The sequence below is a fragment of the Planococcus citri genome, chromosome 1, assembly GCF_950023065.1.
Source record: "Planococcus citri chromosome 1, ihPlaCitr1.1, whole genome shotgun sequence".
Classification (NCBI taxonomy): domain Eukaryota; kingdom Metazoa; phylum Arthropoda; class Insecta; order Hemiptera; family Pseudococcidae; genus Planococcus; species Planococcus citri.
In genome coordinates this window covers 65702425-65717390 of record NC_088677.1, presented here as the reverse complement: position 1 = coordinate 65717390, position 14966 = coordinate 65702425, and the positions used below count along the sequence as shown (strand labels likewise).

At 34.1% G+C, this 14966-nt stretch overlaps 1 protein-coding gene across 7 annotated transcripts in view; it reads right to left on the bottom strand.

Moving 5' to 3' along the window:
- Window positions 1-14966, bottom strand: part of heph (polypyrimidine tract-binding protein 1 heph) — a 613245-nt gene that overhangs the window by 20701 nt on the left and 577578 nt on the right. For all 7 annotated transcript variants that reach the window (XM_065347154.1, XM_065347155.1, XM_065347157.1 and 4 more), the window contains 2 exons: window positions 4208-4259; window positions 3386-3444 (listed from right to left, as the gene is read on the bottom strand). In XM_065347154.1, coding sequence (XP_065203226.1) covers window positions 3386-3444; window positions 4208-4259 — 111 coding nt within the window. The remainder of the gene's footprint in view (window positions 1-3385; window positions 3445-4207; window positions 4260-14966) is intronic.

Sequence of the window (14966 nt, the reverse complement as noted above, 5' to 3'; positions counted from 1 at the left end):
AACATTCAAAAATCTCTGTAAGTTCTAAAAAGACTCGAAACCATAAACCAAAATTTATACTTTCAATCCCAATTTTATCCACTTTTAATTTAATAATCAAAGTTGGACCAAATTTGAATTTTCAAAAATTTTCTGAAAATTTAAAAATTAAATTATTCGATTGAAATTCAAATCAATTTTCAAAATAGGATCCCCAAAGCGCGATGGAAAAATTAAAAACCCCTCAATTTAAAAAAAAAAAAAAAAAAATATGCAAGTCATATTTTAAATTTTAAAGCTCACGATGATTGTCAATGTTTAGTTTTTTTTATTCGCAAAAGCCAACTAATAATTTCATATTCTGGTAAAATAAAAAAAGCGATCAGCGAACCGCTGATTGCAAAATTGTTTTTGCATTTGCTTTCATTATTATCGATGTTTATTTTGGGATATCGATATTGTCAAAGTACAGGGTGTCCAAGAATAAGGGGTTTGAATGTTTTGATGAGCCAAAAAAGGGAAAAAATTTCCCAAGTCGAAAGTCGAAATTGAAAAACATTCGAAAAAAATGTGCTTTTGAGTTATTGTTTCAATGCAAAATGAGAGATTCTCTCGTGTTTCATTGAAACAATAATCACTCAAATGTCCATTTTTCAAATAATTATTCAATTTTCCAATTTTCAAGCAGGGAATTTTCTCTCCTTTTCGATAACATCAACTTCCCTTATTCTTGGACATCCGGTATAACTTCTAAATGAATTTAAAACCAAGCAAATGTAAAAGAAATCATGTACTAATTCACTTAAAAAACTGAATGCCACAGAATGCCAAAGAATCTCTGCTTTTAGTTTTTCAGTCGCTATAAGTAATATGTGACTTAAAACTTTCCATCTTGATTATTAACAAATCTTTGAAAATTCAAATGCTCCATTTTCCATTAAAAAAATCAAATCTTGATAAAATTGAGTTGACAACTTGAAATTTGGTTCATGCTTTACTTTTGGTAAGCTACACATTGATTAGTGGTAGTTTTGAGCCTTTTTGGGGATTTTTGTTAATTTTCATATTTTCCATTTTTGGAAAATTTGTCATAAAAAATACCTACCGAAATGAAATTTAGCATTTACATATTTCAACACTGGAAAATAAAAAAATCTGCAAGGAGACTCTGAAAGGATGCAAACCTCCACCAATCGAAATGAGAGCTCAAAAATTAGACCTGTGCAAACCCAACATTACTTTCCTGTACCAATGTCATTAAAATTTTGATTTTTTCCTCAAAAATTAGTCTGAATTTGAATATTAGAATATTCAACCGGAAATTAACATCAAATTTGCGTCTGGTCTCGAATTTCACCTGCCCCAGAAATGGGGGTCAAAAATTTATTTTCATGAAAAATTCAACAAATTTCGAACAGTTGATCAACTGTTCGAAATTTTTTGAACGTTCAACTGATAATTGAATTCCAATTCGAGAAATTATGATTCCAAAATTTTAGAAAAAAAACCACCGCGAAAACTTATTATTCTAATTCGAAATATTTGCTTTTCAAAATGGGCCCTTTCAATTCGAGAGTGTACCCTCCACTCCAAATTTGAGACATAATTTTCAAAAAAATGACCCAGTCATGTGATGCATCGAATAGTACGTTTTCGATGGTGCTGAATACGAATATAGGTAGGCGTAATCTTCCGATTTGACCCTTTCTAAACCCTCAACATCCCGTCTCCAAATTCAGTGAGAACTTTCACTTTGAGTAGAAAAAATATTTAACTTCGGAAGTGTCTCCGGAGGGGAGATCTGGATTCTCACAGAGAGGACATTTTCAAAAAAATCGAGGTATTTTCGCTCTAGCCTCTATCAAACTTGTTTTTGGGGGAAATGGTCCAGTTTCAAAATATACTTATCTGAGATATGATTTGGAAGTGGCCGGGGGCCAAAAGGAAGTATGTTGAAGAAATCAAGGATGATTAAGAACCATTACAATAGGGCGGGGGTTCCGGTAAGCCATTTTTTTTGTATTGCATATGCATACGTAGTTTTTGTTGATAACCTCCAACTCGACTCATCAAAATCCAAGATTACTGATAGGGTTGCAAATCGCTTACCTATTCTTGGATAAATTCTTTTGAAAATGTTTACTTCTCAAATATTTCGCATTAATCGAGCTTAAATATCGAAAACTATCATTTTTGAAACTCGGAAAATATTTTGAAACGATGTGGTGCAAAATTTTTTGTCATTATTACCAATTTTCAAAAAAAAAAACAAAAACTAAAAATTTTTTCAAGTTTTTTGGTATTTTTCTCGATTTTTTGAGATTGCCAATTACGACAAAAAAAATTGGCACCACTGAGTCCCAATAACTTTCAATGTTTCCACACAATTAAATACAAAATATTTGAGAAGAAAAAATTCTCAAAACACGAGTTTACTCAAAAATAACCGATTCGCAAATTTTCAACCACTCAGTCGAACCCTAAAAAAGGTAGTCTCTTTCAGGGTCAACATTTCCTCTGGCTCATAATCATTGATAAAACACCATGAAACCTACCAAAAAGTCGCTGGCGGCTCCAAAATGACTCAAACCCACCTGAAGTCATCTTCAGAGGGTGTTGAAATTGGAGTGCAGAGTAAATTTCTCCATTCCATCTCCATTTGAGGAAATTTCAAGTTTCAAAAATCTACTGGAGCCTCCAGTAATTTTCAGAAGCTCGCTGGAAGCTCCAAAACGACTCGAAATCCACCTGCAGTCGACTTCGTAGCGTATTGAAAATAGTTTGCAGAATGAATTTCGGCTTTCCAACTCCATTTGATTAAATTTTGTGAAAATTTAGAGTTTCAAAAATCCGCTGGAGGCTCCAGAACTGCTCAAAACAGTTTAGAACAGGTTCCAATCGATTTGGCAGGTCGAAAATAGGGTATAACCCAAATTTCAGCTTTCTACGTCAATTTGGTAAAATTTTGATTTTTTCTCACATTTTTGGCCAGAATTTGATTTTTGAAAATTCGCCAAAAATCGAAAAAGGCACTTTAGCACTTGAAATTTTGACAGAAGATGAATTTTTGCCTGCTCTTTCGATTTACCTTTGTACGGTTTGAAAAAATTCGTCCAAATCCTATGCTGGAATGCAAAATCTGTGATTTTGGCTGACCTGTCAATCAAAATGGCCGCCATTTTGTAAGTAGGGCCGCTTTTTTTTTAGGACAAGGGCTAGAAATATTCCTTAGGACACCCCCTTCAAGAGAAAAATGGTTCTGGAGGATCGACGGAAGGGTGCAATAGATCCTTATGTCCCCCCCCCAACTATGAAAAACCATTCTTCAATAAAAAAAAAAACCACACCTCGTATCTCCAACTGATCCATTTTATTAGCTCGTATGTACATACAAAACCATACTCACCAATTTAGCCGACTGAGCCGATACAACATCTGGATACTGAATAAGAACTTGAAAAGTATCTGTAAAAATCGAGGGCAAAAGAATTAAACCATCAATTACGTCTACATCGTTCTCATTGCCACCATTTACATGGCAAACAGAGAGAAAAAAAAACAACCACCAGTAACACCCTCCACAATATTCTATAGGTAATAAAAATGATGATTCCAATTCAACCCTTAGCTTCTCGTCGTGTCGAAGTCGATGTCGTCGTCGTAAAGGGAAAAGTTTTTATCGTCTCTAAAACACCCATTTAAAAGAATTCTTCCAGTCGAGTTAAGCTATAGTATCTGCCTCCAATACACACCGGAAGGCAGTTTGCAAATATAGGTGTATAATGTTGTATAGAGTCAAATGCCTTCGGTATGTAATCTAAAATCGACACAGTAAACAAAATGCCTTTCGACACGAAAATGCTCTTCGTGGCACGACGACTACGACGACGAGACAATACAATAAACGTTTATTCACCCTTTTATCTCGGCAAAAGCTTCGGCATCTTTGTGCTTGTGTGTTACAAGTCGCGATATACAATTACTACAGCGAGAAAGTAACCGGAGCTGGAGCTGGAGCACGCCACAAGAAACCTATTTCTTTGGGTTCGACATTCGTCGAGCTCGACGTGTCTCGTGTTTTGGTTTATTATAAACTTTTTCTTTTCTTTATACTCGGTAATAATAATTACGAAGCGTCTCATTAAAACCTTTACAGTTTGCTTATTAATTATACGAGGTGTTTTTAGTGGCGGTATTCGATACCTTGTCTATCTCTATTTATACTCACTGTTTTTGGTAAATGTAACTATCTTTAGCACGTTTCCGTATCTTGAGAATATCTGTAAACAAATCGGCAAAAAAAAAAGACAACCGTCATTAATACATAGGCTCATTTTCAATTCAAAATCTGGTAGATAGGTACGTTATGCAAGTTGTACGCTAATAAAAATATTCCGGCGAAGTTGCGACGAATTTAAATACGTCGTAAAATTTATCTCGCGTATCGTCGTCGCGTCATCGTCAATTTCGATTAATTTGCCACACAACAGAACAGCGCACCAGCGACGTCTAAAGGGAGGGGCAGGGGTACCAGGAAGGGTTTCTTTCGTCGCGTAAAATATGGAAAAGTAAAATCAACCCAAATCCCAACCCGTTTGTCAAATTTGTCGTTGATAAAATCGTATAAATAAATACTTTTAAATGTCACAAGTAATTTGCATCCTCTCGGGAACAAATTCCGCGAAAGATTTCTTCGCCAACTTATATAAAATCGAAATAGCATTATAATGTTTACGATAACATCCGAGCTCGTGCTAACTTCCAAGTAGTGAGAAAAAAAACAACATACCCGAGGACGAGCTACCGAGAGAAGAAAAAAAACGACGAACGACGAGAGAAAAAAAAACCTCGCGTTAAAAAAAAAAGAAGAGAGAAACGAAGAAGAAAAAAAAGAAGGAAATCATTTACGGAAGTTCTTTTCCAACTTGTTACTACATTTCAATATCATCATCCCTCGAGTGTACACAAAATGGAGGAAAATCGTACTTCCTCATCGTGCTTTTTTTTCACCTTCTTCTTCTTCTTCCCTACTCTGCATCTTTCTTATCAATCTCCATCTGTGTAGTTTTTTTTTCTCTTCTACATCTCGTTTTTTTTGCACGGTTCTTTCTCCACTCCAAGTTTATTACGCAGAGACATCGCCATTGTCAACCGATCGGCGTGTCATTTAATGATGCAGTTTTCGCAGCGTAAAAAGAATAACAACCCCGTGAAAAAGCCTATTTTAATTTTTCACCGCGTTTTTGCAAATCCGCTAACCGGGCGTGTAGAAGCGACGTTGCCGGATTTCGTGTACGAATGGCAATGGTGTTTTTTAATTTTTATGAGATGTGATCGAATGGGTCGTCGAGGATGTCGAAATTAAGACTGATTAGAACGAAATTCGTAGAAAAAGAGAGAAAAAACGAATCGAAGTAGAATTATTCCAATTTTTGGAATAAAAATTTTCTAAAAATTGAAACGAAATTTAGTAATGATTGAAAATAACTAGGAAAATGCTAACACTAGGTAGAGGTAAGGGTTCTCAAAGACATAAATATTGGGTCGAGACAAAAATGAAAAGGGCATTCAAAAACAATAGGAAAATTAGAGCTTGGCCCATGGAAAAATGTGATAATAAAAATTTGAACAAATTGCTGAGGAATCAATTCGATGTTTAACCCTTTGGAGGTTCTCTAGGTTTTCGGGTTAGAAAATTGAAGTGCCTTAATGAGTGTGATAGGGTACCTCGCCCAATTGGCCAAACCACAAAAAAGTCGAGCTTTTGATGAAAAGTTTTATAGGAAAATGAAAGTTTCCAAAAAACACAAATGTGACATTTCCTAAAAAAAAATTGAATGTATGCAGAATTTTTTTTGAAAAAATGAACCAAAAACATGTGTCAAAAACATTGAACAAAAGCACTCTTTCAAAAAATGAAATAAAAATTGAATTGGAAAAAAATAAAAAAACAAGGTTGAAAAAAAGTCATCTGGCAGTTCACAAATTCAGCGAGAATCAAATCTTGTTGGCAAAAATGCCTTTGTTTAAAGCATGAAGAGAAGAAAAATCTATGTCGCTAAGAGAGGATTTTTTATCAAGTTATAAAATCTTTTCGGAAATCGAGCCGAAATATGGGACAAAATTTAGCGAAATTGCGAGCTTTCTGGCAGGAGGTAACTAATTATAAAAACATTTTCGCCTTTATTCACGAGATGTAGCATAGAATTTTCTTTCATTTTGGGAAAAAATGAGTATTTTATCACTTATTGGAGTATAGGAATATGAAGATGAAGATGAAGAGAAATAGTGAACAAAAACACAAATCCACAGCGTAAACGAAATGAAAGACTGAACTCGTAGATGAATTTGGATTTTTATTTACTATTTTTACTATTTCTCTTCATCTTCATCTTCATATTCCTATACTCCAATAAGTGATAAAATACTCATTTTTTCCCAAAATGAAAGAAAATTCTATGCCACATCTCGTGAATAAAGGCGAAAATGTTTTTATAATTAGTTACCTCCTGCCAGAAAGCTCGCAATTTCGCTAAATTTTGTCCCATATTTCGGCTCGATTTCCGAAAAGATTTTATAACTTGATAAAAAATCCTCTCTTAGCGACATAGATTTTTCTTCTCTTCATGCTTTAAACAAAGGCATTTTTGCCAACAAGATTTGATTCTCGCTGAATTTGTGAACTGCCAGATGACTTTTTTTCAACCTTGTTTTTTTATTTTTTTCCAATTCAATTTTTATTTCATTTTTTGAAAGAGTGCTTTTGTTCAATGTTTTTGACACATGTTTTTGGTTCATTTTTTCAAAAAAAATTCTGCATACATTCAATTTTTTTTTAGGAAATGTCACATTTGTGTTTTTTGGAAACTTTCATTTTCCTATAAAACTTTTCATCAAAAGCTCGACTTTTTTGTGGTTTGGCCAATTGGGCGAGGTACCCTATCACACTCATTAAGGCACTTCAATTTTCTAACCCGAAAACCTAGAGAACCTCCAAAGGGTTAAAAAAGTAGCACTTTAGTGAGACCTTCTCAAAATCCCTGCAGGATATTGGAGTACCAATATTACTCCTGGACTGTTTCAAACAATCATATCAGTGTTGCCATTTTCAATGAGGCAAAATGTGCCTAGTTTTTTTCAACTTTGTACACTTGTACAGAGGATAAATTTTTGAAAAAAATTTTCAACAAAAAAGTACGTACAACTGCTCAACATTTTTTTGATTTTTAACGCCACTCACAATCAGTTAAACTTAAGATTTGGGGGAAAACTATGAAGTGACAGTTTTCTTATAATTTTCCTCACTTGAAAAAAAAAGAAAAAAAAACAAAAAATGAAATAAATTATTGATCTTCTGAATCTTCTCAAATCTGTAAGAAAATTTGATTTTGTGGATTCTAAAACAACTTGAAAATTCTAAAAATTAAATCAAAAAGATGAAATTGAAAATAAAATTTGAAAATGACTTGAAATTTTTATAAACGATACTCGACGAATGAAATTTTGACAATTTCAAAAAAAAGTTCTAAAAAATAAAAACGAAAAAATGGTTTCAATTGTAGGAAAAATAATTTGAAACATTCATTTTGAAATTCTTAAAGTTTTACTTGTCGAATATTTTTAATAAAAATTTCAATTGATTTTCAAATTTTCATTTTCTTTCTCAATTTTTTGAATCAATTTTGAGAATTTTTAAGTTGTTTTAAAGCCACAGAGATCAAATTTTTCTAAAGATTGCAAAGATAATTATTTTATTTCATTTGTACCTATGTTTTTTCTTTTTCTATTTTTTTCAAGTGAGAGAAACGGCGAGAAAACTGTCATTTTATTTACCCCCCCCCCCAATTTTCAGACTAATAAAGGAGAAAATCATTATTTTCCACGAATTTTCTCAAAACCTTGGATAATAGGCAAGTACGTAGTACTTTTTGAGAAATCATTTTCTTTTTTAAAATAAAGATCCTTTCTTCAGAAAGATAGAAAAAAAATCGAACACGTCAATTATACTCAAAAAAACGACCATAAATTATTTTCAAAAAATGTTCTAATTCTAGGTAAATTATTTTTTAAAACAGGCATCCTAAATGTAAATAAAAACAAAGTAGAAAAAAAGACAAGTTTGAACAATTTTTTCCACACGACTTTTTTTAATACATTTTGACAATTATTCAATGTCATATTTTCAAACCTGGGTTTTTGCAACAAAATGGATATTATTCCAGTTCGTCAAATTTCACGCTCAGAAAGCCTCGATTTTTTCCACTTTCTTCTTCCCCCACCAACTTATCAATTTTTTACATCTCCCCCCCCCCAAAAAAAAATGAATTGAAAAAACTTTGAACGAAAAAGTCAGATGAAAAAATATTTTGAGAATTAAGATTTTCAAAGTTTGAAAAAAAATGGTTCATGTTCATAAACAATTTTCAATTTCTGATTGTTTGACTCTTCTCTGTTTCCCTTCTCACCAAAAACACAAAAAAGACTTGAAAAAATGAATTTAAGAGAAAAAATTTCCAAAAAAATTTTTTTCGTTTTTTCCCCCCCCCCCAAAATGAACAATTTTTGTTTTCGATTATCGAATTTTTAAAAATCGCCCCTCCTTACAAAATCAGACAAAATGGACAAAAAGTCTGGAGGAAATCTGAAGGGGGTGGGACACTTTTTTTCCCTCGCAGGTATTCTTTCGGAATGAAGAAGGATTAGGTACTGATTTTTGATAATTATTTTTTCTAACTCAATTCAAAAGATCGACTGGGGTGAGCTTTTTCGAACGAATAGTTGAATTTTTTATATTACAGTATAGTGGTTCTCAAAGTTATGCGAAAAGCTCAGGTAGGCTTACCTCGACTTCAAACAAAAGCTTTATTCAAGTTCCAATAAGTAGGTAAGGACAAAGCAAGACTTGTAGCAAAAGAAACAAACCATCAGCTATTCGCTGATTGCAAGATAGTTTTTGCCTTTTTGCATTTGAAGAGTGATATTCCAAAACTCGCTTTGTCCATTTTTATCAAAGTGCGTTTTTCAGCGGTACCTGGTAGATGAAGTAGTAACTCACATTCCTACATCATCAACCTACCAAAATGAGGTGTTTAACTCACCTAAATAGCCAATTCACTAAAAATTTAAAAAAAAATAATGTTCCAAAACGCGCTTTGTCCATTTTTATTGAAATTTTTTCAGCAGTATTTAGTGGATGAAGTGTATACTTACACTCCTACATCATAAATCCACCCAAATAAAGTGCTAAACTCGCCTAAAAAGCCAATTTACCCGTTTGAAGGGAAACTGTTTTTCCTCTTTCCTGAAAAGTTGTGAAAATGGACAAAGCGAGTTTTGGAATATCACTCTTCATTTGCTTTCACCATATTGGTTGATGGTTGCATTGGTTGCTGAGTTTGCTTTTAAATATCAACTTGAAGCAGGAAGCTGATTTTTCATCCCTTGATCTTTTATTTATAATTTATAAAGTACGAGTAGAATGTACCTATATACTCGTAGATAGACCTACTACTTTTATTAAAATGAAGTCAAATAAATCTCGTAAATTAAAACATTCAACTATGTAAATAAAATCAATTGTACACGAATAAAAAAATATTAAAAATTAAATTCCAAATCAGTCCCAAAGGTTTTGATAAACATTACCTAATTTGCTGATTGCCTTTACGTCGAAATACCGTTTGTTGATTGGCTATGAACTGAAAATTCATAAATTTCATTGTCACTTAAAAATTGCGTAGAAATTTCTGATGGATACAATGCTAAAATTGCTAATTATCACTGACACAAACAACTGCTGGTTGCTTATTCGAATTTGGCACCAAAATATTGCTAAGCATTAAATAAAATCCTAATCTTTAGTCGGCTTGATTGAAATGCTATTCGCGGATTGATGAGACTGGCTTATTTTCAGCCATTTTTTCGAAGTTCAAATTCCAGTTTCAAAATGAAAGCGAACTTCAATAACTGAAAACCCCTTCGTTCTGGTCCACTCCTTTTCCTACGCTTCGGCATACTTATCTCAAAGAAATCACAAAAGTAATTAAATTTTCGCCGAGTAAAACGCTGATGAAAAATTTGAAGAAAAAAATCATGCCAGTTACCTAAACGAAGAATACTTTCAAGGACATCAATACAGAGAAAAAATTTGGTAAATTTTCACTTGAAAAAAAATTCCAAATACGAAGATACTCGACGTAAAAACTCACTAAATTTCATTCTCGAAATTCTACAAACATCCTATACCTACCCTTCAACCAAGCATCAAAATTTTTCCATTTTCAAAAATGGAAAAATGTGCTTTTTTTTCAACCAGTGGCAAATTTTCACCTTAAAATTTCATCGCGATACACGAGCTAAAAAAATAAAATAGAAAAAAAAACAAACTGGAATTAATTAAAAAACTTTCCTATCTCCCTGCCCATTCCTCCATTCATCCCATACCAGCAATATATATACCTTCTAAATAGCTTCACACTGTGTAGAAAAATACCGCCTTATTTGTACGAAAGCTCGCCTCGATAACGTCGAAAAAGAAGGAAAAAAACAATACGTAGAATAAAGTACCCCTCAAAAAAAAAATAAAAATAAAAATTACACCGACCATTAAAAAATGTGAAAAAAAAACTTCTCTCGAATTAAAAAGTTTGGAAAAATTAAACCGAATATTAATAATAACGAGAGATGTAGAACGTCGAGAAAGGTGGTAAAAATACACCAACGATGGTCTTCTCCATCGTATACGTACCTATACAGCTTTACCTCCTCGGCGAGATGAAATAATCGTACTTGAGATAACGTTAATTGGCCTCGCGAATTCTATTGTTTATTAATTTCCGAGTTATAAAACACCAAGCACCCCCCCTTCTCCATTACCTATCGTATCGTTGGTATTAGGGACGGAGGCCATCACATCAGCGTGTACTCGAGCATGGTGGATGCGAAAAAAAAACAAAGGTAGAAAAATACCTTTCGTCGAGATAAACTGGCAGACTGCGGAGGAACGGGGGGAAAATGGAAAAGAAAGAAAAACCAAGCAAAGTTTTTCTCTTTTCTCTACTCTCATTTTTTTTATATGTGTCCACGTCCACGCGTTCGCTGTATACTATACGCGTATTTTTCCATAAAACCCTCTTTTCGAGGTATCCGGTGTTTCTTTTTTTTACCTATTATTTTAATTTTCTTTTTCTTCGACGAATACACAACCAACGCAAACGAGAGGGAAAAAAGTAGAGCATCGAGAAAGAATGAACAAACGAGGAGCAATGAGGGGGGGCAGAAGGGGAGTTAAAAAGCACAGCGTACCGTTTATGGTAATTGGATGCGAAAAAAAGAAGTACCTTATAATGACGGTAATAGTATCATTATTACCATTTGGTATATAATAGAGAGGGTGGCGGGCTAGAGCACAGTGCAGGCCACAAAGAGTGGATGAATTTGATGATGGTCTCGGTAATAAAAGACCTCGTAATCATAACGACGCGCCAAGCGTCAGAAAAGCAGCACAAGGCAGCGGCGCGGTGGTGGCGGCGGTGGGCACTTTTGCCTGAGTTTTGGATTCAAAAAAGCGCGGATTTTGTTACACAAGGAGGCAGAGGAAGGGGCGGGGGCAGAGGAGTATAACAGCGCCAAGACGCGAACGGGCGAAATGTTTGGATACGCGAAACGAAGCGAAGCCACCCCGGTGGCGATGGCGGCGGGCACCCTGATGTCTTGTAAAAACCGCGCTCGCGAAATGAATATTAATAACGTTGTATGGGGAAAATTAATTGTTTTCGTGGCGTTTTGCCCGTACGTACCACCGTGCCAGTTACAGGTGGGTGGGTGGAGAGGTGAAGTAAGGGGTGGGGGAAGAGGGGGAGGGATGCCAGCAAAGCAGCCGTAACGAACGGGGTATTATCTCGTCGCGCTGCTGAGTTTTGTTCTTTTGTTTGCGTTCACTTTTAACGTGTAAAAGCGGTTTATCTTCTTCAATGTCGTTAGGCGTCTTTTATTCGGCGAGCTTTTTTTTACACCCCCTCCCCCGCCTCACCTTTTACGGATAATTTTCCCTTGTATGAGTCTCTCAGTCTCTTGCCCACCTCTTCTGGCCCAACCTGTCTTATTCGAAATGGATTTCGAATTAATATAAGTACACCCAGGTTTGGGGTGAATCATTTGGTGGAGTAGATTCATGAAGGTATCAACTCGTTAATTTGTAAGAGCATTTATTAGTTAATGAAGTAATTTTTTTCACACTCAGATCATACAGACGATTTTTAAAGCTGAAATAAGCCAAAAGTGAGCATCTCTGATAAGGAAAGCTTCACAATCATGATCAACTGTCATCGTCCTGAAATTTGGCTCACTGATAGAGTATTATTGCCACACCTCGAAACTAAATTTCAAGCTGCCACCATTGATTTTTCAGGAATTTAAAAATTTTTGGAATCATCCTTTTCGTGTATTAATTATTCGCAAAAAGAACAATTATGTAATACTAAAACGAAAATCTGAAAATTACTCCATAAGAATCGACTCCGCTTCCTCCAACCCTCCCCCCAAATAGATTGTGGAATACTGCTTACCAAATTAATTTATGGTAAAAATGTAAACAGGCCAGCTTTTTGCTGATTGCAAGAGAATTTTTGCATTTGCTTTTTGCTTGTATAAGCTGCTTCAATGCTTCTTGCTTTTAAATGTTTCTTCAACAAATCAGGATGGCATGATCAACCATAACATTTAACATCAATTCAAAAATTGATTTTTCTGATTTTTGAGTTTCACTTCGTGTTGATAGAAAAATGAGTGATTGCCATTTTAAAAATTATTCAGCAAGTTTACCTTAGACCTATATTATGCTCTAAGAATTTTACTCTTTTCATCAAATTTTCCGGGTTTTTCAATTTTTTCATTAAAACGGAGGGGAAGAGGAAAGACACTGATGGGCCAAATTCAAGAAATTGAGCAGATTTTCAAACTTAGTCACACCACATTTTCACACAAGTAGGTACTAGAAGAACTGTCGAGTGACAAATGGAATTGGAATACAATTTTCAAGACGCTCATACTGATTCATAATCTGGACAACTCTACCATGTACCGCGAAACAAACCCAGCCTAAACCTTTACAGAAGAATTGCAAGAGAGTTTTTGCATTTTTGCTTTTTGCTTGTATAAGCTGCTTCAATGCTTTATGCTTTTAAATGTTTCTTCAACAAATCTGGATGGCATGATCAACCATAACATTATGCCATCAATTCAAAAATTGATTTTTCTGATTTTTGAGTTTAACTTCTGTAATAAAAAGATAAATGATTACTATTTTGAAAATTGCTTAGTAATTTGACATTTTACACAAAATTTTCAGGGATATTCAAATTTTCCAATGAAATGGTGGGGGGGGGTGGGGGTGGAGAGGGAAAGCACTGAAAGGCCAAATTCAAAAAATAGAGCAGATTTTTGAACTTTGTCACACAGCATTTTCATACAAGTACTAGAAAAACTGCCAAGTGACGAATGGAATACGATTTTTAAGACGCTCATACTGATTCATAATCTGATTGAATCTAATGATGTACCACTAAGAAGAACCTGTTCCAAACATACTTGTAATATTTTACAGTAAGATTGCAAGAGAGTTTTTGCATTTGTTTTTTGCTTGTATAATACGCAAAAACTTGGAATGTTCCTTTATTCATAGACTGTCAGATGGTATGTAGAATCCAAGTAGGTCTCCAATTGTCTTCCATTAGTAATGGAATTATTAAAAATCAAGTAAGTTTTTCTATTTTTTCCCCCTGATTGACAATGTGCCTCATGCAATGCCTGTTATCATCTATAAACTATTTATCACTGCGGAAGGTTGGAATGTCCATTAATAATGGAATTGAAAAGTAAGTATGTTTTTATTCATTTTTTCCAGATCTACAATGTGCCTCATTCAATACCTGTTATCATCTATGAACTATCACGGGCACAGAATGTCCATTAATAATGGAATTGAAAAGTAAGTAAGTTTATTAATTTTTTTTCCAGATTGACAATGTGCCTCGTGCAATATCTGTTATAATCTACAAATTGTTTAAAAATGCACAAGACTGGAGGATGAAAGTGAACAATGCCCCTCTAGGCATATGACAACCTCCAGAAAAATCCTACATCTGTACCATACCTAATCACTATAAGTTCATGATCGAAGGCCAAAACAAAATAAGAAATGCGACGACCATGTCCAATAATGTCAGTTGCACCAGTCATATTTTAGAATCATTTGCTCCACAGTTGTTGTCAATGTTAATGACAACTAGTCAAAATAGTACGCCATACATATAATTAAACTGATTTGGTCGATAAACTGAACACTGTAAGTGGCTATTTTTCCTCCAAGGACAACGTTTTGAAAATTGAAATTTCAAAAATTGACAGTTTTTTTTGCCAAAAATGGTCAAAAATTCTTGTTTTTTTGCAGAAAAATTTCAGCAAGCTTCACTTTCTGTGAAAGTTGTACAAAAGTCACATTTTTGGTTTTTTTTCTTTGTTAACCTATTTTCTTTTTTTTGACTGGAAAGAAGAAAAAAGGCGACTTCTATTTCTCCAATTTTTTTGTCTGTTTCAGGGGTAGTAAAGCCAGAATTTGGACACACCATTTCCCTGTCAAATCAAAAATCAATCTGGTAATTAATTTTTGAAAATCCTCTCACTCAACAAAGAACACCATGCTTCCCTGTCAAATCAATAATCAGTCCTGGTAATTTAAATTACTTAATTACAAATAATGTATGTATGTAGATGCTGATTGCAAAAGGGTTTTTGCTTTTTGTTAGTTGCTTTCTGATTTAATAGTTTTTTTTTTATCTTAAATTTGATTACAGCCAAAACTGCCAATTCAAGAAATTTATAGATAATGAATTTGCAAAAAAGCTGAAAGAAAGCTGAATAAAAAAAGCTTTTGGCTAGGAGGCTAGCTTTGGCTAGCTCTTAGCTTTCAAAACCCCAAACTTCCTCGG